At 40.3% G+C, this 25883-nt stretch overlaps 1 protein-coding gene across 7 annotated transcripts in view; it reads left to right on the top strand.

Moving 5' to 3' along the window:
• Nucleotides 1–25883, top strand: part of SYNJ2 (synaptojanin 2) — an 88245-nt gene that overhangs the window by 31735 nt on the left and 30627 nt on the right. For 3 of the 7 annotated variants that reach the window (XM_068938603.1, XM_068938602.1, XM_068938604.1), the window contains 9 exons: nt 4584–4744; nt 6968–7193; nt 15821–15904; nt 17674–17735; nt 20411–20507; nt 23982–24154; nt 24561–24642; nt 24859–25008; nt 25112–25277. In XM_068938603.1, the coding sequence (XP_068794704.1) occupies nt 4641–4744; nt 6968–7193; nt 15821–15904; nt 17674–17735; nt 20411–20507; nt 23982–24154; nt 24561–24642; nt 24859–25008; nt 25112–25277 (1144 nt within the window). In that variant the 5' untranslated portion in view covers nt 4584–4640. Of the gene's footprint in view, nt 1–4473; nt 4745–6967; nt 7194–15820; nt 15905–17673; nt 17736–20410; nt 20508–23981; nt 24155–24560; nt 24643–24858; nt 25009–25111; nt 25278–25883 lie in introns of all 7 variants that reach the window. The other 4 variants (XM_068938600.1, XM_068938601.1, XM_068938607.1 and 1 more) reach the window with 3 other exon arrangements.

The raw sequence follows: 25883 nt of genomic DNA, 5'->3' as shown, positions 1-25883 counted from the left end.
TGAGAGTGCTGGCAGGGCCACTGAATTCAGGGAGTTGAATCAGCGATAATTTTACTTTTGATCCTGAAGATGTACTGCCAGCACTTGAAAACTTAACTCACTCACTTGTTTAATTTGAGTTGCACTTGATTAAAAGGTAACTGCCCATTCCATGACTTTAGTGGGGTTTTTCCCCCCTATTTTGTTGTTTGTGTCTTGGCAGAACGAAGAAAAGTGTCCTGAGTAGTGTTTAGCCCCTTTCAAGGGTTGTAAACCCATAAAAAGTGCTTCACAGCAGCAGTTCCACATGCTGCTGGATGGGTATAACTGGGCCATATGATGTATTTCTGTTGTGATTGGGGTTAGCATAGTACTTAAAGTGCTACTTGCGTTAAAAAAATTCACTGGAAACTTGAAAGGAGCAGTGTTTTTAACATAATTACACAAATAGAAACAATAGTGAGCTGCAGTTGTGAAAGGTAAGGCTTCAGGGCTTAATGGAATAGCTGTAGCTGTTCTGAGGGGAAGAAATACCCACGAGCTTTAAGGAATGTGTGGGTGTTTCAGTTGTATTTATTTTACTAAAACTGTGATATTTTCACAGTTGGCTCAGCACAACAGTTCTACTAAAAAAAAAAAAAAAAATCTCTCCTACACCATGGCCTCACAAATCCACCTACCTTAGGAAACTGTATGCCGTGTTGGATTCTTTTGTGAGGGAGCGTTCAGTAAACCAGGAATGCAGCTTCTTGCATTCCTTTGTGAGATTTACTATATAGTAAAAATGAAGCATGGAGCAACAGCATCTATCCTGATGGGGATTTACTGAAGCAATTTCTACCCTTAAATTTAACGGCATATAGGTAGGGTTGTAGTTGATACAGCTGTTTTCATATTTAAGTAGCTATTTACAATGGGAAAGATTATTGTTCATTGGAGTTTACATACCAGAACAGAAATCATATTGATGTTTTAAAGGTTAAATTTAGAAGTAAATGGATTGAATTTTTACTTCAGTATATCAGTGATAATAATCTGACTTTCTGTGACTGGAAAATTAACATTGACAGCCTGGACTTGAAGGGAAAGACACAGGAGCAAGACAGCATGAGAAAAAAGGTTTAGGACTGAGAGAAGAGATTTACAGACATAAACTCACGTTGTTGGCAAAGAAGGGAACATGCCGGAACATGTTTAATTGTGTAGTTTTAGTGATTTTTGGTTTTTTTGAGCCATTGTCTCCATGGCACTGCACTGCCGAAGACCCACCACAGCTCTCAGTTTGCAGAGAAGCACTTCCAAAGGGTAGAGAGCACAGTGGTTCTGTTTTTGAGAGTTAGGTGTTGTTGGTTTTGAGAACATGCCTGATTGTAGACCTAGATGGAGACATGAATAAGAGATGGATAGCTTAAACAGGTGAAGGAGTGGGAGGAGCCCTATCTCTGCTCAGGATCCTGTGGATACATCTGTGCTGTGAATAAAACTGGGACAAGGCACAGACTTGAGCACTGTCAGTAGGATATCATGGTTAGCATGCTCCCTGGCATGGTTTTGGCCAAGACTAGCCAAGAGTTGTAGGCCCAGCAGACAGGGATCTTCCTAGCCCAGACAGTGCAGAGCCAGCCTAGGGCTGATTCCCAAGGACACTGTGCAAATACAGCATGGGGTGTAGGTGATAATCTGTGGACAAGGCTCAGGGCTGTTCCTGAGGCTCTGGGTCAGAGATTTGTGTTAAGTTGGGGCTGTGGTGTCACAAGGTTTCTGCAGTTTGGCTGTCCATATCCTGAGTAGCTGAGTATCCTGAGAACAAATCTGAGAGGCTAGAGATGATCTGAAGACCATCCCAAGCCATAGAGCAGTCCAGGAAGAGGCAGCCAGCTATCTTATAACTTCAATCCATCAGCTCTTTTTTATGTCGTGGGCTGTATGCCTCCCGTCCTGAGAGGCATAACCCTGTGAACTCCTTTGCCAGCCTGCCTCTGTTTAAGGGTATTATGAAAAGTACAAGAAGGATTTAGGCTGTTCCATAATAATTTGTTATTCCTTTCTGATTATCAAAGGGATTTATTCTGTGGATGCAAGAGGTTACTGTGCAAGGGCTGGAAAAAGTATCACAGTTTCAGAAAGCCATCAGTCTTCTGTCTTCTGGGACATCGCAACAGCCTCTTAGCTGTAGTTTCTATTTCTAAGCTCATTAGCTAGTGGTTTAAGGGAACAGAGATGCAGGATTTCTGCCTGTATGAATAGGACTCCCTTTCTGGGGGTAAGTAGTTGATTGGAGAAGGTAGTAAAAAGAGCCTAGAGTCTCTGCTAAGGGGTAGAGCGTCTAAGTAAGGCAAAACTGTTTAGATTTGTTTGACTTTTCTGTCATGCTGTGCTTTATTGCAACTCTTAGCCTTCATAAGCTGAAGAATTGCTTCGTTTAGACCTGATTATTTTCCTCTAGTTACAAGCTCCTTGAACGACAGAGCCACAGATAACAAGCCCACTGCTATTAAATTTTTCGCTCTTTTTGGCTATCTTAATGTTGACTTTGCCCTTTGATCTCCTCTGAGACCCCTAAGAAAGTTTAAGGTCACTGAAGCCAATGAAAGCATTTGTACTCTGTGTCTCGGCCTCCTAGTCAGAGCTCTCTGAATCTGTCACTGCTGGCTTGCTGTCCCTGAAACCGACTGACTGTGAGGCACATTAACAGTGTTTCTTTACATTGCTTCCAAGTTCCCATGGGTTAAGTTTACTTTGGGCTAATCACTTTTGCATGGTTTCACAAAAGTCACAGAAGCTATGAGCTAACTTGATTTATAGCTAACCCCTAGCCGCTTCTAGAGTTTGCAAGATATTATTTACTCAGGTATGAACTACCAAGATGATAACTGATGCAATGTCTTACTCTTAATCTTTTATAATTATGCTCTTTCATTTGCAAAGCAGGAATGAATTGTCAGGTTATAAGTATTTCTAACCTTCACCTACAGTACCATCTAGAAAAATACAGATGTGCTTTGAAAACACTCATGAAAGGGAACACAGCATACCCTTGTTACAGAAAGAAATGCAATGAGCAGAACTTCTTAATAAATGCCACCTACAGTGGCCTTTATGCAAAACTGAAGTCAGCAGAACAGAATGAATAAGATCTAATCTCCCACCTTGTCCTGCCATTCCAGCCCCATGTGCCTACGCAAATATTCTGGCCTTGCTGAAAATCACTCCTAAGCCAAGTTTCTTTAGCTGACGCGTGCTCTAGAAGCAAAGGCCTCCTCTGCTGATGTTTCAGAAGTCCTAATTGTTGCACAAGAGTCCAGTCCCCGTTTTTGGACAGTATGTCACCACGGAGAGTTGAGAAGAGGTCCTAGAAACTGTTCCCTATTATTGTCTGGAAACTTGCTGTTCAGATTGTCATTGTGCCTTTAGCTAAATAACTTGCTATTGGCAAGCCAACTGTGGGTTCTGTTGTGCTGGAGCTATAAATCTTGGCACACTTCCGTCTTTTATTACTAACTGGAGTGAGTAGGATGACATTGTCTCCATTAGAGGAGACCTGAAGTGAATCAAATAGCTGAACTTCTTTATAGCAAAAACAGTGTTTCTGGAACCTTGTTCTACTGTTCTTTAATTATTTTATCATTTCAGAATGAATGAGTAGAGCTTGAAATCCTGCTGTGTACTAATGATCTGATTACAGAGTTGTTCTCAAGCTTCAGAATTTGTCTTTTAGTTTTGGGGTCCTGGCATTCAGCTGCTTCAGGATTTGACCATGCGAGCAAGAATTTTTCTAAATGATGCTGGAGGCTGTAGTGCAGTCATGCACACTCTGTTTTGTGACACAAACAGTAAAGTCTTGACACAAACAATAAAGTCTCAGGAACTGGTAATATTGAAACTTTCTGAATGCCTCAACATACTCAGCTTCAGTTGAAGCCAGTAATAGGTTTGAATGCTTGATATCTTTAAAATTCAAAAATCAATTGAAAAATTGACAGTGAGGAATATACTTATGTCTATGATAACTTAACCTTATTTGCTCTAGCTGAAATGTAACTTCAACTTGAGTAATTTCTGATGAGATAGATAAATGTCCATTACTTGATTTTACTGAGAGCTGTAATATAGATGACAGGTGTTTATCTTTCACTTGAATCAAATCCAATGAAAACTGTATGCTCTCCAAGGAGTGGGACTTTGCGTAGTAACCCAACACCAAGGTTATTGCACTTCATAAACTAAGTGGGAAGATGCACTCTAATGCAGCAAATGATGGAAAGATATAAATACTGTGGAATAGAATGCAATTGCTCTTGCTTTCCGAATTCCTTTTGACTGTAGGTAATGTAAAAGAACGTGGGCCATGAGCTTGAGGTTCATACTTGTTTTCTTCTGAAGCAGAGCTACTGGCCTCTGCTGGAGTCCTGTCGACATTACAGGTGACAGGACTCATTCGAAATGGCAGAGCCCGTGTCCACCTGTAACCCTTTTGTAACTATCACCTTCTAGGTAACAGTCGGCTGCACTTTCTGGTCCTGGTGACAGGCTGTACATCGGTGGGAAAAATCCTGGACGCTGAAGTTTACAAAATTACTGCAACAGATTTCTGTCCTCTCCAGGAAGAAACCAAGGAAGAGGAGCGTGTTACGGCCTTGAAGAAAATATTGAACTCTGGGATGTTCTATTTCTCCTGGCCTAATGCAGGCTCAAACTTTGACTTGACTGTCCGGGCTCAGAAGCAGGGTGATAACCACTATGAATCCGGTAACTCGTTCTTCTGGTTAGTACTGCATGTTATATCAAAGTCTTCTGTCATCCTCATCTTCGTCTTTGTGGTCAAACATCCTCAGAGAAAATGAATGTGTGCATTTCAGGTGTGCCACCTTTCATTTCTTTAGCATGTCATTTTACAGGGCACGTGGCCTTAGTGGTGTAAAACCATGGGGGAACTTTGTGGCAAAACAGGATCAGACAAGTAACTTCTGTTTAATTAGAATTAATCTGCCTGTGGAAATGCAATTCTAATAACTGGAAATTTTGTATTTTTAAAAAGAAAACAGGAAATTTATTGTTCACACTGCAAAAAAATTCTTTATATGTAATGAACAGTTTCCCTTTCATTTTTTTTTAATAGTTTGCTTTAAAAGTTATCTGAGTGTAGCAGTAACCTCCACTGAAACTGTTCATAAATCACATCACTTATGCTGAAGTATCTTATATTTCTTAAAAGCGTAGAAGTTTAAAGTCTTTAAGTATTTCAATAATGTGCCCTACTTCTTATTTTGAAAACATTAATGTTAACATGTTTGCAGTAAAATATATGTTGAATACAAGGAAACTCCTGTGCTACATTTCTCTGTGCTTCTTACTTTGTTTTATAAGCACAAAAAAGTAAAAATATTTCTTTTTGTGGCAAAATTTGGTTGAGTGGAAAGGAAAGCATGTAAAAGCTGGGTTTTGTCTCCCCTGGGTGGGTTCACTGTTAAGGTAATTCAGTTTGCTTCACCATTTCTGGCAGAACGCTTGAATTCCTGTGCTTTTCTCTTTTGCTTTTTAAACCCAGGAAACACAGCTGTCCTGGAAATAAATAGGGGTTATATAATGTAGGTGGCGGCTAACTCAAGAGTTACACCTGCGCATGCTGCTAGAGTGCATGATATGTCTTGTGGCCCAAAGTAGGTGAATATTAAGTAGGCAACAAAGTTCACAAAAATTGATAAATATGACAGAGCAGTTCATTCTGGATAAATAATACAGTTATATATATATAACTATATATTTTTTATATATATATATATAATATATAGTTATATTATTTATCCAGGATGAACTGAACGTGATTTTAACTGAGAAGATCTAGTGTTCAAGTAAGAAGAGTGAAATATAAAACTTGCTTTCAACCATGCTAATTATGCCTCCCTCTTAAAGAGCTCTCCAAGCATGTCAAGTATGACATGTGGGTCAAACAAGCTAAAGTGGAGGTATCTCTTAATAAAGAAACAATCTTTTAAACAATTCTTCTTACCAGTACTGTCTTCTTACCTAAACTGTCTTTTTAAACTTTTCTTCTTGGGAAATAAGCATTTGAACTTTTCTGCTTTCTGCACCAGTTTGCTGCCTCTGGCTAATCCAACAGTAGCCCATGGAGAGGTTCCACCCTTTCCTATGGTGTGGAACATGGATGAAGGGCTGCAATATACTCTTTCAGTTACATATTTACTTACCAAAAATGTAAAATTAACTTGCATCTATGTCAGAGAAATGCTACAGAAAACAATTTCTTTGGGGGTTTCCGTAGGTATAATAACTTGTACAGATTTGCTGTTGAGCAATGAATGATCATAGGAGGGATTTTTTGGCTCTCATCTGTGATTAAAGGCATGTTTTGAAAAGTGAAATGGGAAGAAAATCGGAATAGAAGAGACTGTCACTGTTAACGAGATATGATAAGTTTCTTGGGTTGTTGATCTTAAGATAAATTGAAGGTTAATACAGACATTTCCCCGTAATTTTAGTGGAACTTTTTGTGATATTGCCATTGATTCACAAGTCCAGTGTCTGTCTGGAGAGTTTTCCTGAAAATCCTGGTGGGTTTTAAAATAGCTTTTCATCCTGTAGTATATATTAAGGTCCTGGCAGTCCTGTTTGAAATGTAATTAGGTTGACAGTACTGTAATTTTAAAAACAGACTATTAAATATAAATGTATTTCTTGAGCTAAAAGAGGGGACATTGGCATCTGAATTTAAAAGGCAGAAGTACAAGGTATATGGAAATCTCCTTGGTGGTAGCTACGCTATTAAAACTTGCCGTGTTCTATCCAGCATAGTAATTTACAGTAATTTCCTCCTGATCGTTCTGTCTCTTTACAGATAAAGTAAAGCTACAGCAGAAAAGGAATCACATAACATTAATTGCTTAAATTAGTGATCATTGTGGGATAGGACCCGTTTCTGTCTCTCATTTTGTTAAGTAAGGCATCTGTACATTGTTGACCCTTGCAGGAACCAGCTGCTGCATGTGCCCTTCAAACACTACCAGGTGAATTGCTCTGACTGGTTGCTGAAAGTGATCTGTGGTGTCGTGGACATTCGCACTGTTTATGCTTCTCACCAGAAGGCAAAAGCCTGCCTCATATCTCGGATCAGTTGTGAGCGAGCTGGTGCTCGGTTTCACATTCGAGGCGTCAATGATGACGGGCACGTGTCTAACTTCGTTGAGACAGAGCAGGTAAGCAAATGTATTCAATAGCCTTGAATAATTCAGTCCACTCTAGTCTAGTTGGGGCAAAGTTTCCAGCAAGAGTTAGAGGAATTCAGCAGGTGCTTTTTCCAAGAATATTTGAGATGTTACTGTACCTGACAGGTCTATCTGTTCTTCCCCATTATGCATTTGCTTGCAGTCTGTTCTTTTTCTGTGTTTCTAGCTTCTCCATGCACATGCTTTTCATTAATGCTTTTTTTTCCCCCCGAATGTGAAAGTCATGGCTGTTCGTTATTGTGGTGAAATCATAAACATAGATTTTTAAACAGTTGAGAGTTCTGTGTCTTAGTTCCTGTGTAATCAACATGTGTAACCAGAAGGGTGTCAGTTGCACAAAACTTAGAATTTTCAGTAATAAGGCCCATGTTAAAGGTTGTTTTAAATCTATTTCAGAAGACATTGTATTTATTTTATACTTTTTGCATACATTTTCAAGTATATTATTTTCTAAAATTAGTCATGTTTCCCATGCTATAGAACATTGGAGGAAAAACTTGTTTGAAAGGCTTTCCATAACATAACGATCTCTACATTTAATTTCTGTCTTTCATTTGCTTTAAGTATCTTTCTTAGTCCATACTACAAAGTTTGCTGGGGTAGACTTTAGAATCCCCTGCACTACGACGGCATAGCCGTGTCTCCTCTGATGTGAAAGAAGTTTGGTTAAGGGTTCTGGGAGTGTTTTTCAGCAAAGACTAGAGTTGAAATTCACTTTTGGCTCTAAGAAAGTCACCTAGAGTCATATAAAGTCTTATGATCATAAATATTCAAATGTAAAGTTACTCCTGTCTGCCTTATTGGATTGAAGCCTTCACTTTTGTACAGTAAGCTTTTCAGCTCTGAAAAGAGGGTGATGATTAACTTCCTGCCTCACTGGGCTTTGGCAGAGCAGTGAGGACAACATTTATAGAAGTTAAGTACTGCAGTGGTTGTTGAACTATGGTGAAGAACTCCCAGTGCTCAAATACATCATTCTAGTCAGGAGGAAAGGAACTGTGGTGGCTGGAAGTCAAAAGGCTAGTAATCAACACACAGAGAAAAGCTACCATCTTCTCACAGTCAGGCAAATTCCAGTGCAACTCACTTGGGAAGAGGCTTTGATTTCTAAGGCGTGGATTTACACCAGTAAGAGGTGGTATGACACAGGTTTTCTACATATTTATAGAAGCCTTAGTTCCAGCTGATGCTGAGAACGAGCACATGGGTAAAATGCATTCAGCGGGCTCCCTTTTTTGATGTAGCCAAACAAAATAACAATGCAGTCAGTTGGTTTTATTACACGTGGTTTGACTTACTACATTGAAAATGAATAAAACCCACTGGACCCTGAAGAATCTGAAATCTTCTGTGCCAGCTGAAATGAGTGTTTTCTTATTCAAGTGTAACCACTCTTTGCTTTTTGAATAGAAACAGAAATTACTAGCCGTCAAAACCACCATATTTAATATGCAGAAATGAATGTATCTATAAGCAGAATAGATAAATTGGCAAGTAGTAGTTTTCAGTAAAGGACAAGGATCTGTTCCTAAAACTCAATTGTTTTGAGTCTTTTCAGGGCAGGTCTACAAAACTGTGCATGTAGTGTAGAATGTATTTATACGTGTGTGTGTGTGTGTGTGTGTATACGTCTGTATATATAGACACACGTGCCATGCAGTGCACATATAATGAAGTAGATTGTTTAGGTGATGCTCATAAGGGGAGGATGGTGAGACCTCTGTACGTGACATAGTTGGGTGTGGCGCAGAGATACTTAAGCTATCTATGTCGTTATTTTTTCCAGAAGAAATATAGCTCCATTGCTGCAGGACTGTGCCCGAGTAGTTTGCTTCTGCCAAGGATGGCATCCCGCCTTGAAAGTGTCCATATGTTGGCACCAGTGTTTCCTCATGACACTGTGCGAGTGTAGCAGGTCACTTGATGCTGTCCTCTCTGTTACCCCACTGCATGACATAGGAATGCCTTCAGGCACCTGTTTGCCCAAAATCGAGCAAGGTTTGGGCACTTTAAAAATTTCCCTTAGCATGTTGCCTTGATGGTACAGCCTCAAGCACTGCACTTGGTTTTGCTAATGACACATGTAGAAGTATCTTAAGACTCGACAGTGCTGCATTGTTCAGCTCACTTCACACGCAGGCGGCCTGGGGAGTCACAGACAGATACTCCCCTGTCTGCCTGTTGGGTTTGATGCTGTAGGCATGCTCAAAGCATGTGCAAAAGTCACATGTGACCTGCCCGATGGTCAAAGTCTCACCTGGGATGTGAGTGGCTTTTTGCTTGTGTCCCTTCTTTTCCTGGTTTGACTGCATCTCCGGTAGGCCGTCCTGGCAGCTTTCCGCTTAGCGTTCAGGCATCTGCAAATTCTGTTTGCTGGACGCCAAACTCTTCCCCTGCAGGGCTTGAGTCTGTATAGTCAGCTAGTGGATTCTGTGCTAATGATAATTTTCTTTTGTACCTCTGTTCCAGAGCAACTGCAAGTCAAGTCCTGCAATACATAAACCTTTCAAGGAAATCTAACAGTGTATTGGGAAATACAGACTGCTCACCAAAAAGCGGAATTTTCCCGTGGGACTTGGGAACAGAAGAAGGGATATGTGCCACTTTAAGTAGTAACTTGGTACAGTCCGCTATTTTGGTTGAGTGCCTTCTCACTGGCAGAGCATGTTACTTAGGATTTGAAGAATGTTCTCTTGCTGAAATGCAAAGAAAAGAAAATGTGTAAAAGGGTAGTCAGCTTTTTTCAGAGCAGCCTCAAATTTGTGGCACTATAGATAGCAGTTGTCTAAATGCAGGGGGACTACTTTTGCTTCCCTGCTCACTGCTTGGGTCGGAAGTAACTCATTGTATTTAATTATATTTGTGGAGTACATTATGTTGTAAATGATTAGCGTGAAAAATAAGATGGCCTTTGCATCACATCAGAAAAGCTGGGGGTTGGCCCCTGGTGAATGGCAAAGCAGTACCTGGTTGCTAATGTTCACAATAGCTGGGGCTGGGGCAGGTTTTTCACAGGAGCTGCTGCGCTTTGTTCCTGTGCAGCCAGGAGCTGCTGTGAAGTGGGAGAACAAAAGACTTTTGAATGTGTTGCAACTGGGTAAGCCAAAGAGCAGGAATGAACTGGTTATACAGTGAAAGGCTGAAGTAGATTGAAAATTATAACAAGGATTTGCAGTTTTAAAGAATAGCGTGGTGTTTTGTTTTGTTTGTTTTTGTAAAGAAGAAAAGGAAGTTGCTGTTGCTAGTGGTGATAAACACTAGTTTTACCAAACTGAATGTCCTAAGAAAGCAAAGTTGGGCTAACCACTGGGGTGCCTAAGATTCAGTTCAAGCTGGCATCCACTTACCATTGGCAAGTAGGAGTCCTAGAATAAACTCTCTCCTACTTTCATAGTAGACTACTGACTAATCGCCTATGAGGTAATATCTTGGCTAAATAACATTTTGTTTCCATTTACTGTAGCCTGTACAGTATAATAGCATGCTGGCTGTGTGCTTTCATGGATAAATAGCACCCTAGGATTCTGAAAAGGCAGGACTTTTCCCTCCTGTATAAAGAATGACTTCTAACGTTTTTCTGTTTTTGGAAGAGGAAGAAACAATTAGTCTTATCTCCAGGCAGCACTTTTATGCCTAGATGGTATTCTTTTGTCTCCCACTGAGTTAGCCTTGTGGCATTTTAGCTCCGCAGTGAGTCACTTTTTGTGGGCTTACTTAACTGCTGTGACTCACTGTGCTGGAGAAGAGGAGGGAAAAAGTTAAATATCTCACTTCACTTTTGCTTTTCAAAATAAAACTACTAAATGATCTTTTGGATGTTTGATCATTTGGCTTGCATCTTTACAAAGAAAAAAGAAAAAATGGTAGGAAAGATTTAAGCAAAAACAAAATATGAAGGGAAGAAAAAAAGAGAGCTTCTTTGAAAAAACTTCTAGAATGTATACTTCCAGATTTGCTGCCAGTATTTTGTAATGGGAGGGCAGCCCTTCCTGCTTGCAGGGTTACAGATAATCCTCAAGTAAAGTTTTAAGATCAGTCTCTGTTTCTGCTGGTAGCTTAAATGATGTGATTTTTGCCTTGTTCACATCTGCTTGAGAGCTCTCCACTGAGAATACAGTGTGCTTTGTCAGGGGTTTCTTTTCCCTTCACCCTTCCGTCTTCCCCAGCAATCTGCTAAAGTTGAGCGTCTATCACATTCTTTTCATTCTTTCTCCTGACAGTGATGAGAAACAAGCATGCTTTCCTCATTTAATGTATGTGCCTGTCACTGTTTTCATTTCAGCTTTTCCCCCGGTTACTCTCCAAAGAGTGGTAGTATATGGTCCTGTATGACTTACGAGGAACACCTCTCTAATTTACCAAAGGCGAAAGAATGGTTTCTGTTGTTTTCCCCCTTGCAGAATTTTTCAGTGAAGCATCTAAAATGGAAGCCTTTATGAGGAACTAAAAGGAAATGCTGTGAATTTGGATTAACCTTCCCTTCTTCCGGTTTAAATGTTGGACGCTGATTAAGAGAAATAATCCCTGTTTCACAATAACTCCCAGACCATGTTGGATGGCTCTCTAGGAGAGGAATGGATGCAATTATGTGGTTAGTTTATTTTGTGGATCAGGTCTTAGTATGGCCCCAGGCATGGCAGAGGATTATTTTGGCAAATGTATCCTTGGATCCCGTGGTCTGAGTTGAAGGAGCTCACTGAGTGGTACGTTTAGGCCATCTGCTGTCTGTGCTTTTTGTGGACTGTGTGGCAGAGGTGGAGATCCCAGAACAAGCTGTATGAGTATCTATCTCATCGTGGGCTGTGTAGCTGTGGCCCTTGACTCTGTGACAAATTCTACTGTTTGAAGACAGGATGATTATTTCCTTCTAACAGAGCTGAGCGGTAGAGATTAGTGAATAGATCATTCTGAGCAATAAATGAGAGCAGCATGCTGGGATTTACTTTTAGGTGCAGTTTGGCACTTGTTGCACTGAGGGCCAGTGTGAGGATACCAGCTGGATGACACAGATGTTTGTTTTTTGCTCAAAGCTGGGGGGGGGGGGTCTACATGTGCATGAAACACAAGCTTTGGCTGTGCTACCAGCAAAGATCTGTGGATCAACAGGACAAGGTGCAGCCCTTTGGATCAGAGGAAAAAAAGTTGTTCTCTTAAACTGTCAGCACAGTCACCCTCAAGCCTCAAACTGGTGAAGGAGATGACCAAAAGAGTCTAAGGCATCAGGAGACAAAATAGGTGTGTGGCAACTTCTAACACAGGAGATGAGAGGACAGGCAATCTATTATCAAGGCTGAAAGGTCCTCCACATGTGTTGAAGTGTGCAGTTGCTGTTATGTTGTCTGAGAGGAAACTGCAGGAAATGAGTCTGAAAATCCATCCAGCTACATGGACTGGATTGCTCTATGGGCCAGACCCTTTGAGGTAGATGAAGTAGTCCTTCTTAAGGATTTTGAGGATTTGGTAGGAATGAAGCAGCTTCTCTGCTGAAACCTAGAGATTTGCACAATTGTACTGTTTCAATAAATGGTTACAGTCTGTTTAGGAAGGGCTGACTGGCAAAAAGTGTGTCACTCCCACTCATTTCAGAAATACTTTGTCCAACTCACTGGCAGCTTTGAAGAAGATAGTTTTGGATTCTTCTGGGTCTCAAGAATGAGGCGAGAGGATTGTGAAACAACATAGAATTGCTCTAGAAAACAGAATGATGAGTACTGGAAGTAAAAGGAGAGAAAAAATGTGCTAATGTGGAGAACTTTCTTGTGAGCGACTTATAACTGAAGAGGCCATGCTCCCAGTGCAGAAACCTCATCTGAATTTCTAAAAGTTACATGCTGTGTGTAAAAACATCAATTTCTTTAAAATGTTGTTTCGTTATGGGAGAGCTTTGTGTCAGATGTCATCGTAACAGTGGGAGGGGAATTGATCACAGAACAAAAAATAAGCGTTTGCTTTGATTCAGGTGTCCTGATTTGATTACATAAATGGTCCACAAATAGTTTTATTAAATATATTTTTTGTTTTTCAGTTCTCCAAATGGGCAACTTAATAGAGCAGCAAATAGTTACAGGAAGTAACAGGTGAAAAACAGTGAATAGAAAATGTGAATGATAGTAGGGACAAATTTATCGACTGTGACAGTGTTGAATCCCTAAATAAATGGAGCATCTGTTAATGCAGAAAAGTACTGACCATATCTGTTTGTCTTCTATATTGGGCATAAAGGAAACAGGATATATATATATTCATGGTCTAAAACTGTGATGAAATGCTTTCTATGTATACTCAGGAAGATGTTAAGCTGAAGATATTAAAATGAGAATTATTGTGTTTAAATCAGTAGGTCTAGAGAATTTGCAGCTGAGAGTTTTACAAGAGCTGGCCAAAGAGACACTTGAACTGTCAACTTTTCAGTTAGGGAAAATGGGAAGTCGCAGAAGACGGTAAGAAAGCTGATTTATTTAGTAAGAGAACCGGTCCTCCACAGTGAGCTGAGTGGCCAGGTCATGCTTTATATGTGATATCTGACAATCTGATTTCCCTGTGTAGAAGCTTTGTCTGTAATTCTCATGATTCAGCATTAACATTTAATTTCAGCTCATCTCACTTATCCCTAAGGTGATTATTCTTGTTAAAGTTTGAAGTGAGCCCATTCTGACTTTTCGTTGCCTAGGCTCAAGACCAGATTCTCGTTTAGTATGAGTCAGGATAATCCTGGGGCTGTCAGAGGAGCTACACAAATTTGCTCTCCCTTAGAATTGGCTCCTCTGGCTCAGTGACTGTGCGTGAAAAGATGATTCAGTGTTTGAAGTCACTGACTCTTCTTGTGACAACCTGCCTCGGTGAGGATATGATAAAGAGGAGGATGAAGAGCCTTCTCACGTCTCTTATAGTCCAACTGTATGACAAGCTCTTCTGAGGAGAGAAATTCAAGAAAAGATGTGTCACCATGGTAACTAATTCCTGCACTCAGGTACGGGCCAGGGGCAACGTTTCGAAAAACTTTGCTGGGAGAGCATGCTTTGGACCCGCGTATCTCAAGCTGAGTGGTAGGCTTTGCTAGGGAGCTTCTCCAAGCAACAGGTTAACATGAAGCACCTGCCCTCTCTTCCAGGAGTTGCACTAGAAGGAGATGTAACATAGAAGGGGTCTTAGTCGATTGACGTGTGGCTAAAAACATTGAAAAGTACAGTTTTGCAGCACATCTGGGCTAACCACCATTCCAAGTCGGACTTTCTTTGTGTCCTTAGTAAAGCCACTTACATCTTTCATTCTTAATGAAATGGGGATAATTGTAAGTGGCCTTCAAAAGTATCGTAGGGATTCATTAGATGAAATTGATGATAGAATATTTAAATGCCTACTTCTCTGGTGCAGGTATTCACATGTGTAGCTCTAAAAATCCTACGTTGGTGGTAACTGCAATGATGAGAGGCCAAGGTTCAGATAAATGAAGGCACTTCCCCTGAGCCATCCAAGCAGTATGTCCAGTGACAGATCCAGAAGTACAAACCATGCTAATGCTGTGTGGTAACCCGTGTTTGTGTTATTTTCTATTTTGGGGACTACTAGCCAGTTGGCAGCTGCTGTGCTAAATGATATAATGTGGTTAGAGAAGAAGCTACCTGGATGACCTGTATGGATACAGTTCCTCCACAGGGCTACTGAAGACTCATTGTGAAGCATGAGATAACGGTGATGTGTATCATGTAGCGCACATGGAAACCAGCCAGATTCCACTGCTAAGTATAGGCCAGGGGAGCGAGCCTGGCTTTGCACAGTTGCTCTGTGTCTGAAGATAGTACCTTTTGTGCTATGTTCACATATAGTGTGGTGCTTTGCTCAGGGGCTGCTGGAGAGTGAAAGCAAAGAGAGGACTGAGCCTTTGTACTTCACGTAGCTTTGACTCAAAATCAGTTTGTTAGCAGCTTTCATAACAAATATGAAGGGAGAGTTTTGAGGTCTGGTGAGGGAATGAAAGGGAGAGTTTAGAGCTTCTTGCTGTGAAGCTGTTGGAGAGGAAATAGATCACATACTGTTCACTGTATCTCAGAACGGGAGTGGCAAAGCTGCTGGTTTCGCTGAGATTTATTTGGACGCTCTGACAAGGCACAACATGCAGTGAAATAAGAAATAGTAAATAAAGCAAGAGATAAGCTTATCCCACACCTGACATTACCCATCAACGGTCACAAGGAGCAATGACATTTTGCCCGGTAAAATTTTATGAGAGAGAGAGAGAGAGAGAGAGGGAGAGTACATGGCTGGTCTTCCTCAGTCTCTCCATGAGTAGATCAAATCCATCCTCTTTGTGGATGAAGGATTCCTTTTATCTTACCAGTGGTGGTGTTTTAAATTCTCTTATTTCTGGTGAGTAGTGAACTGAATCTGCTGTGATGGCATGAAAGTGAATATGCTATGCTTTGTTTCCCTGCTTGTGAGTCTGTGGAAAAATGACTGAGCGGTAAGGAGATACACTGAGTTTCGTTGTTTACTTTTTTCCCCCTTTGAGTTCAGTGTCTTAAACTGTCATCTGATCGAGGAGTCACGGATTGGCATGCCTAACTGGAGAGCCCTTTCCCTTTATTTTACTGTTTCAGACAATTTACTTGGACGATGATGTCTCTTCCTTTGTGCAGATCAGAGGCTCTGTTCCACTCTTTTGGGAGCAACCGGGGCTTCAGGTAAACAAACAAACAAAAATGCCTACCTTACCTGTCGCTCTTGCTACTTATAATTTATTTAATTTTATGAAGTTTCTAATTTTTTAATGAGCTGCAGACATCCTTCTGTGAAACTGCTGAGCTCTTACATTTCAGGATTGCCTTGTAGGACATTTTGCATGTTTAAAAAAAAAAAAAAAAAAAAAAAAAAACCTGGCAAGTTACTATACTTACTGAAATCTAACATTTTCCATGCGTTCATATGCCTCTGCAGGAAAGTCTTTGTGTGAGTCTCTGTCCTAATGTTTACTGCTGTAAGCCTCACTTTATAACATTTTTTATTTGACTTGGAACAACCTTTCCTTCTGCAATGCCAAGTTGACTTGTTGTCCTTCAAACAAAATATAATGTCCAGATAGTGTGTTTGCTAGATTTCAGTAAAAAGGGGAATATGATGGTGTTCTAATCTGATCTGAAAAGCCGAGATGCAGGGTTTCATCAGAAGCTTATTGTATCAAGTCTGCCAGGTTATGTATGATCTGTGAGTTACAGTTTATATATGATTACAAACTTGAATTTAGTACTCTTCACGTTCTCTGAACAGAGGGATATGTAACTGGAATGAGTAAGCACGTAAATGCGTATAATAGAAGACATGTAATATAAGTGTATTTTATATTCTTTAAAGATTATTTGATATCTTATCATTAAATCTAGCATCTAAATAGCATTCAGAAGTACTGGATTTAGTGCAAAAGGAAGATTACCTCTGTTAGCATCATTCAATGCAGTAGTTTCTTTTTATAAAGCCGATTTGGCCGTATGGTTTGCACACTTCCTGCCCTTGGTGTGGCTGTGTCCAGCACTGTTGTTCTGTGTGTTATGAAGCCCTAGAGCTTTTTCCTCGAGTTAGGTATTTTTGGCTAGTGGCCAGCATATTTAGTTAAACAGAATGTTCAGGTTTTGTTGAAAGGTACATGGTCTGAATTTTTGCTTAATTTGGGTTAGATTATGCAGCCTTCATTCATGTTGCTGAACACTCATAATTTTTTTTTTTATTATTCCTTGGATGTGAGTGTGCTGATGCCAGTGTTAGAAAGCATTGCATAAGTCAGCCTCATGAAAAACAGATGAAGACCATGATGTACAAGAAAAAACGCGTGATCTAACAAATAATTAGCAATGTAGTTTTTGGACAGTATTGCTACTCTGCTTTGAGTAGTAATAAGGGCATCTAGCATTTAAAAGGAGCTTGAGGCTACTGTTATTGACAGCCACATTAAAACTCCTGTTAGATCAGTGGCACAGGATTTCGTTCTTCATGTTTTCAAAGGATAATTCTGATACTTTTTAGTTTGTGTAAAAAATGAAGGACAAAACAAGTCAGGACACACAATCCACGCAACTGTCGTAACTGCAGCCTTTTTTGCCAAGTGAAGGGCAGGAAGAAGGCTAGGCGCGCAGCATATTCGTGTGATGCTGTGTGGGATATTTGCTAGAGGAAGTTGACTAGGAGACATGACTTATTTGGCCATAAAAAGATGTGTAGGTATCTCATTGCTTAATGATAATCATGTTTTCACCTGCAATTGTAAATGTGGTTGTCTAATAAAAGCTCTGGCTTTTGTATTAAGGATATTATGTGTGTGTGCGCGTAGAGTCAGTTAGGGGTGTCTGGTGCTGTTAGAGATGTTTCCTCTGAAGGAAAGAGGGAGACATCTAGTGATTTAGGAGTCTATCAACTTAGGGAATTATTTCTCTCTTTATTTCCTTCCAATATTTTATTTTAGGTGGGTTCTCATCATCTAAGGCTTAACAGAGGTCTGGAAGCTAACGCTCCTGCATTTGACAGGTAAGCTTCATTGGACTTTGGCAATAGCACAGCAACCTGGCATTTAAACAAGATTCTACAATTTTATGCCTTCTTAGTAAATCGTTAGATGTGAAGCATCTCTCGGATGATGTAGCCAGCCCCGCAGGTCTTGCAAAATTGTTAGGTGCGTTCACTTTATTTATTCACTTATTTTTGTGCATTTTCCTTCCTGGTTTCAATGGTAACTGAATTAATCTAGTCTCCTGGCTTTTTTCTGAAAAAGCTGAATGGTATGCAAAAAGAAAGCCTGTGTAAGCCTTTGTGAGTCGACAAATGTTAATTTACAGTTCAGGTACGGAGAGCACATGTTCTTCTTTACCCCTGTATCCCAGGCAATTAAAAACTAAACGCTGCTGCTTCTCCTTTCTGGATTCACCTTGCTCCTTATTATTTTACTGCTATACGGAAGTAATAGCAACTTGTTCTGTAATCACTGCTGGGTGAATCTCATGCTGATGCTCTTGTGCTCTACTCGGACTGATTTATAAGCCCTTTTTAAACCATTAGACTCTGCTTGTCAGCTGGAAACCATAAACATTGCATACATTAGCTTGATTCCTTTGAAAGGCTGACTGTGAAGTGCTGCCCTTTTAAGGGCAAACCCCCATTGACATCAGTGAGAAGATTGCCTGAAACTGAAATGAAAGATTTTAGGTAAGGCCTCTTAGTTTCTTGGTTTAATTCACTGCAGCTGCTAAGAAAGATGACAACAGTGACTATTAGTAGTTTGGCAGCACTGAAGGACCCCAAACAATACACTGTAGCAGTCCCTGCTCCAGTGGGACCTAGTCCAGATTCTCAAAGGTTTGTGAGACTGCTAAATCACACTGAATTCAAATGCCTTTGAAATTCACGGTCTTCATCTTGGAGGCTTGTGTTCCACAGCAGAGGTAAGTTATATAAGAAGAAAACAATGAATTGATCAGTCTGTTTTTGTACTTCCAAGGACACTGAGAGTACTTCAGGCAAGGAACAACTCCGCAACATCATCTAGCCCAGAGAACCTGTTCTTTCTGACCCCGATGCAAACAGTGAATGGCCTTCACCTAAGAAACATGAACATGAGGATCAGCTTGCAGTACTCCTTCTTTCCCTTGTGCACAGTAGAGTGTCTAGGTTAGATGAAGTTAGGGATCCGCTTGCTTACAGAACTGCAAAAGACAATCTAGGAGATGGGCAAGGAGCAATCATCTGTTTTTATGGATATGGTCACTGAAACTAAACAACTTGCTGCAGCGTTTCTGTGTGTTTTAGAGTGGATTTAGCCTATTACATTTTCACATTTGACAGTTAATGTGTTGAGAAGGCACTAAGAGAAGCGAACAGTAATCTCCTTGTTAATGGATCTTTTTTCATCCCCCCTCCCTGAGAAATCCAAGTGCAATGCTCAAGCAGACGACCTGAGCTTCAGTGACTTTGTTGTTAGGAAACAGTACTGATGGAAAAGTAGGACCTTGATGCTGGAATCAGAGGGGTGCACATGTAATGGAAAGAGCTGGCATACAAAGAAGTGGCTGCAGAATCAAGACCATACATACCACTAGAAACTATCTGTTGCAACTTTTCTCTAAGGCCAAGCTGCTAACTTTTTCTTTCTTCTCCCCTCTCCATAGTTTTCTGTGTGGCTCGTTCCTGTTTATAGGATTCACAAGTGCACGCCCCAAGACTCGTCCTTGTTTTTCTGACACTCTTGCCATTGCACGTCGCTTTGCAGCATGTAATAGCTTTTCATTCATGGGAGTGCTCACTTCATTTTTCTTTTCTTTTCCTACAGAGCTTGCTCTTAAATACCACTACAATGTTGTTAGCATATGATGTAGTGTGGCTTTAAGATTTACTTGTTTCTTGATGAGCTTATATGACTCTTGTAGCACATACATTCCAACTTAAAAAGAATGTATTGAGGGGAGAATAGGTGTTTCTTCATCTGGCTAAAAACTTTGGCATGGGAATCCCTAAATGTCAGATTCTGAGAGGCTGGGAACATATGCCGTAAGAAAGATCACTTTATTGTTACCCTGTTGTTATGTTTCATTCTGAAGAATCTGCCACTGTCTGGGCCAGACCACTAGGCTAGAAGAACCTTTGGTCTCATCCAGCATGGCAGTTCTTACGTTTACCAACCTTCCTGCTTAATTAAAGTAAGTTGAGACTGAATGTGTCAACGTTGTAGTAGTTCAGAAATATTTGAACCCTATGGTTGATGATACGTATTTGTCTGTGACTCTTTGGCCTTGGGATTGGAGCCAGAGGCCCCATTGCTGCCACTGACTATTGGCTCAGTCTTGCAAGATGCTGGGCAATTTCTGTTGAAGTGCAATCTGTTCTCTTCTCTCGTCTTTCATGTGCAGCTTCCAGGCAGAGGTGGGAGCGTACAAAGGGCAATATAAAAAGTAACAGTAGCATAAAAGATCTGTGGCCTGTTTCCTCAGCGTCTTCCTTTTTTATGTTCAGTTCAAAGTATTCTATTTGTTAATTGCACGCTTTCACAATTTTTATTTTAGTAAATCATTGTGAGGAAACTGAGGTGAATTTCTGTAGCTGCTATAGTTGAAACCTTCTGCTGGGTGGAACAAGCAGTGAACCTTTGGAAAAGGAAGTAGGCAACATAATAGGCACTGAACAAAACCGTGTTATGGTTGCTTTTGCTATAGGCATATGATGCTTCTGAAAGAGCAGTATGGAAAACAAGTGATCGTTAACCTGTTGGGAAGCAGAGGAGGAGAGGAGGTGCTCAACAGAGCCTTCAAGGTAATAGCAATGATTTCATATTAAACTGCTGACTTCTCTGAGCTTCCATGTTCTGTTTCCCTTCTGGAGGAAGGGAAGTCTTTCCAAGTCAGGTGATGAATGTTGGACCTAAAGAGATGTATCTCTTCACTAAATGTTGCATGCAGAGAGATGGTACTTCATGGTCTGGTGGCTTGATTCCAGCACTGGCTTCTTGCTTATTTCCTCACACCTGTATGCACTTTCTCTTTGAGCAGACTTTAAATAATTGCCCTAAGTCTCTTGAGAGTATGCAGGTCCTATTTGCAGATAAGAATTGTGTTCTGCTTTGTCACAATATTCAGTCAACTATGCATTGACTGTCTCAGTCAGGTGCCTTGCGGGATTGTCAGAATTGTTTTGGGTCCAGGCCCTGACCCTACCTCACTAAAAGTAAGCTATCTTGCACTGATTGTAGTGGGAATCAGCTATGTTGTGCTGATTGTGATGGGATTTAACTGTCTGAGTACCTGTTGACAATTCTGGTGTGTGAAGAGATATGCATTCCTAACCTCTAAACATCTCTAGGCACAACTGATATCTGAAAGCATCTGTGTTGTATTTTCAGGATGTCAGGCACCGAAGAATTAAAGCTGTACTGAGTTTTAGTGCAGTATAGGATTCTCAGGGCCAGATTTTTCAAGCTAATACAAATACTGTAACAAGTACAGACTTGGCAGTGCGGGTTTGCACTGAGTGGGATTTGTGGAAGTGCCTTGCTGCCCGACTCCAAATGGAGGTTGATGGAAGCCTGTCTCCTAAGTGCCTTTCGCTTTGGAAATCAGACTTAGGTACTTTGGAGTATATCTTATGAAGAATAGTATGAATGATATTTTAAGTACAGTACTATAGTAGGTGTAACATAATTAGTATTATTACAGAATGATACGACAGTTCTGAGTTCAAATGTTTACCATGTGAAATTAAACAAGATGAAAATTGCAGTTAAATAATACATAGTTATTGATTTGTTTCCCTCTCTGTCAGAATAATGTGCTTGAGATAAGCAGCATTTTAATGGCCTTTCTGTGTGACTGTTCTTCCCTTCTCTGAAAGAGCTGGGGGATCATTGTAGAAACAGTGGAAAATGAGAGTGAAAGTCTCCCCCATATGCAAGATAGCCACGGATGGTGGTTGTAACTAAAACTTGCAAGTCAGTAAAGAAAGTGCAGTAATTAAGTCTGATCCTGGCTTCTGTTTTCAGCTTTAAAGTGATTTTCTGCATGATATAGCTGAGCCTCTATAACCTCTTGTTCTCCCTATCTTTAAAATAGAACTTTTATAGTTGTTTTTTTTTTTTAAACGTTGAACTTTAAGGATAAGAGGTGATCAGTTTGGAAGTGTTCAGATAACTATGAGAATACAAATCGGACATGTCTTGTGAATTTAATACTAATATTTTTACCAAGCGTGTTCTTGAAGGCACTGTTCTGGCAAGTAACTGCCAATATATCTGCATGAATGTTGTATGGTATCTGACTTTTCTTTCTTTGGAAAGTTATTTGTGTTCAACCTCTTACTTCTGTTATGATCACAGAACCAGGAATTAAGTCAGAAATACAACATGGCTAGAGTAAAAACTTTGCTTTTTTTTTTTTTAATTAAAGATCCCTTTTACTTAGATTGTTAAGCATCATCCCTATTCTAGGAAAATTGTGGGAGTGCCTTGTGAGCTGAAAGAATTTAGACTGACAGTTCTGGAAGCTGAAATTTCAGCTACCCATTTAAAACAACAACCTCTTGATCTTTTCTTTACCTTTTTTTTTTTTTTTTTTTTAAATAAATGGATGATGAGAAGAAATATATAATCAGGTTTTACTTTAATAGATTTTTAAGGGCTTAGATCAAAATTAACTAAATCATAACGGAGTGATTAGCAGTGAAAATTTTTCTCCTTTTCTGTCATGTTTATCTGTTTCTCCATCTTCCCTTGTCTGCTTGCATTCTTTCCTCTTCTCCCTCTACTTGCTGCAATCTTCACAAGTCTTATCTGAATTTGTTCAAAATATTCTTGTAACTGCTGCCACTGCTACTGGATTCCTTGGATCAGAATGTCTCCACAACCATTACTTTATGCAAAAGAAGCAAACAAACAAACAAAAATTGCCATCTTAACTTCTGTTAATTACCTCTTATCAGATGACCAAAAATCAATACTTTTCCCAGAATGCTGTTCTTCTCGCAAACATCCCCTCTAACAGATATAATTATTTTTACAGTAAAAGCAATGCTGTAGTGTAGAGTTACCAATATTCTGACAATGATTTACACCAAGGCAGTGGGTAAATGTTGTTCTCAAGTGCATTACCAGTGCCAGCAGCTGTAAAGGCAGGTTGAGGTGCTGCCAGCAAAGAAGCGGATACCAAGTGTTTTAACTTTTATTACAACGTAATGAAATATATTTTGCACTCTCTCTTCAAGCACTGTGCAACACCTTTAAATTTGTCTCTGCAGGAAAGGCGTGATGGCTAACCTGATACAATTATGCTCGTATAACTGCTGTATGTACGCTTTTAAAGTAATATCACGGTTGTTTTTGTTCAGTTTGTGTCACAATCTAAGTGGAAAAAGGCATCTGTCTCTTGAGATGAGAATATACAGGAGGGGAGGGAATAGATAAAGGCTTACATAATTAGAGTTAATATGACAATTCTCTTTGGTTTTTCTGTGGAAAGCAGAATATACTGACTGTTATGTTGTATACATTGCAGAAATGCTAATGAAATTTGTGGTGATTATGAAAATGCACGTGAGGTCGTGGAATTGGGGCGTGAACTAATCAGGGTGTTTTACCATTTCTTTCACTTATGTGGGTCACCACAAACACTTTATAAAATGCTTTCTGGGACGTAATTTCTTTCTTACTTTCTCCCCTACCACTATGCATCTAAAGTTAGGGCTATGTTATTCCATATCTGGGCACTGCACTAATGGTTACAAAATACCATGCCCTGTTAATACCCATGTACCTTAAGCAGCTCTGGACATACTTACCCATCAGAGTCCCAGCCCTCTGTCTGGTTCCACCTGACAGCATCTCTAGGGATGCAGAGAGTCTCAGGAAGTCTGTCCAGAGCATCACTGTTCCAGAGCTGGAAGGCTGCCTGCTGCAGTTCTGCTGTGAGCCAAGGCTAAGGGAGTGCCCAGCTGCTTCTGCTGAGGAGGCACCAGAGTTTGTAGCTCTGCCTTGCAGCTACAGCTTACGATCCCACACAGAAAGTTGGGCTCTGACAACTCAGTTTACTTTTGGAAAGAAAACAAATTTTTGGAAAGAAAACAAATAGAGAACTTTCGTTGCTGTTTCCATGTCTCGCATTTCAAAATTCCCTCTGAACTTCTTGATGTTAAAACTGTAGTAAACTGTCCAACTTTACTAATGATAAAAAGCATGCTGGTATCAGTCCATACACTGTGGCTTGAGCCGGATTTGTTTCCATTCTTTCTCTTTCTAAACAGAAATTGCTATGGGCCTCTTCCCATGCAGAAGACACTCCTATGATAAACTTTGACTACCACCAGTTTGCCAAAGGTGGGAAAGCTGAAAAGCTGGAAAACTTACTGAGGCCTCAACTGAAGTTGCACTGGGAAGACTTTGGAATCTTCACGAAGGGCAAGAATGTAAATCCACGGTGAGTATCCTGGCCTGATGGCCCCATATGGTCAGAAGAGATTGTGCCTGGCTTTCACGGGTTCATCACTGTGTCAGGACCAAGAACGTAGCTGACTATCTTGGAGTACAATTTTGAGACAAAGTGCAGTCTTGGGGTTAATTGACCGTTTGGCTTAACTGCATCTCCACTGTTTGGAATCTGGAAAATTACTAGTGCATGGATTTGCTAATGTGGTGTTTCAGACGTGATCAAGTAATTAGAGGTATAATGGAATACGCTGCGCGTGATGTGTGCTTCCCCTAGTAAAAAGGGGGTGGGTATGTTCAGGCTGAACATTTGGTGATCTCGCTCAATCAACCTATGATTAGATGTCATTTTAAAATATACCTTTTTCTCCCTCTCCTCTTGTGTTTGGTTACCAAAGTCTGCAGACAGGTACTTTTCGAATGAATTGTTTGGACTGCCTGGATCGTACTAATAGTGTACAGTCCTTCATTGCACTAGAGGTGAGTTTGTCAGAGGACCTTTCATGGGTGCCCCTACTGCGTACATTGTGTGTTCCATGGGAAAAATGGGAAAGAGGACATAAGCCTCAGTGACATAAGTCTTTCTTGCCAGCTGTCTGATACAGAATGATGCTGGCTGGAATACCTAACTGGAGAATAAAAAGGAAAAACATATTTAAGAACTTTTTTTGTTTTCCTCTTTCTGCCCCAATCCAGATCCTGCTTGCTCAGTTGGAAAGCCTTAGGCTGAACTCTAAATCTATAGTTGAGCGCTTTGTGGAATCCTACAAAGCAATGTGGACTCTCAACGGTCATAATCTGAGCAGAGTATTTACTGGCAGTCGTGCCCTCGAGGGGAAGCACAAGGTAAAGGAAAATGGCAGAGCTGCTTATTCACAAGTGACAGTAAAGAAAGTTGTCAGAATTACTGTTCAGTGTTACTTGTGCTGATGATCCCTGTCTAAAGCAGGTTGGGAAACTCAAGGATGGAGCCCGTTCTGTGTCGCGCACGATTCAGTCAAATTTTTTTGATGCAGTAAAGCAGGAAGCCATCAATTTGCTGCTCATGGGTGACTTCTTCAGTGAGGAATATGCAGACAAAGGCAAGATGCTCATGGACCACACTGCTCTGCTAGGTAAAGGCAGTGTAAACCCTTCACTTTTCTTTTGTGTTTATTTTGTTCTTGTTTTCAGCTGTCACATATGACCAATTGCATCCTTTTGAAACAATAATTAATAAGCCACTTTTGCACAAATATGTTATTTAAAATACTGCTTTCAAGTCACCATAAACCAGCTGTTTGTATTTTTATTCCACTGTGCTTAATTCTCATATTTTGTATTGGACTTCTGAGTGTATTTATCTGCTTGCTGATGACAATCTCTTCTGACAGTTTAGAGGAGTTAAACTGGAGGAAAAGTATTAGGGCTCTATTCCCAGTTTGGTCCTAAATGAGTCAGACTTAAATAAGTCTCTTGAGCTCAGATTTTGATGTCTTTATTTTTGACTTGCAGTTTGCAGATGCTTTTAGCCATTTGGGTCTCTAAAGGCACCTTTATGCTGTTATTTTGATTCATTCTCTGCTATACTCCAGGGCCATGCTAATCCACAGCATGTGCACATTCATTTGTACCCATCTAGAGTAAACCAATCTAGCTCCCTCTGAGAAGAAACTTGTGTGCAAAACACAGGATAGTCTGCTCCCACAAGCAGTATCAGGTGGTCAATTTGCTCCAGAGAA

Source organism: Struthio camelus, chromosome 3, assembly GCF_040807025.1.
Source record: "Struthio camelus isolate bStrCam1 chromosome 3, bStrCam1.hap1, whole genome shotgun sequence".
Classification (NCBI taxonomy): Eukaryota; Metazoa; Chordata; class Aves; order Struthioniformes; family Struthionidae; genus Struthio; species Struthio camelus.
The sequence above is the reverse complement of the archived record's forward strand: the minus strand, read 5'-3'. Positions and strand labels throughout refer to the sequence as shown.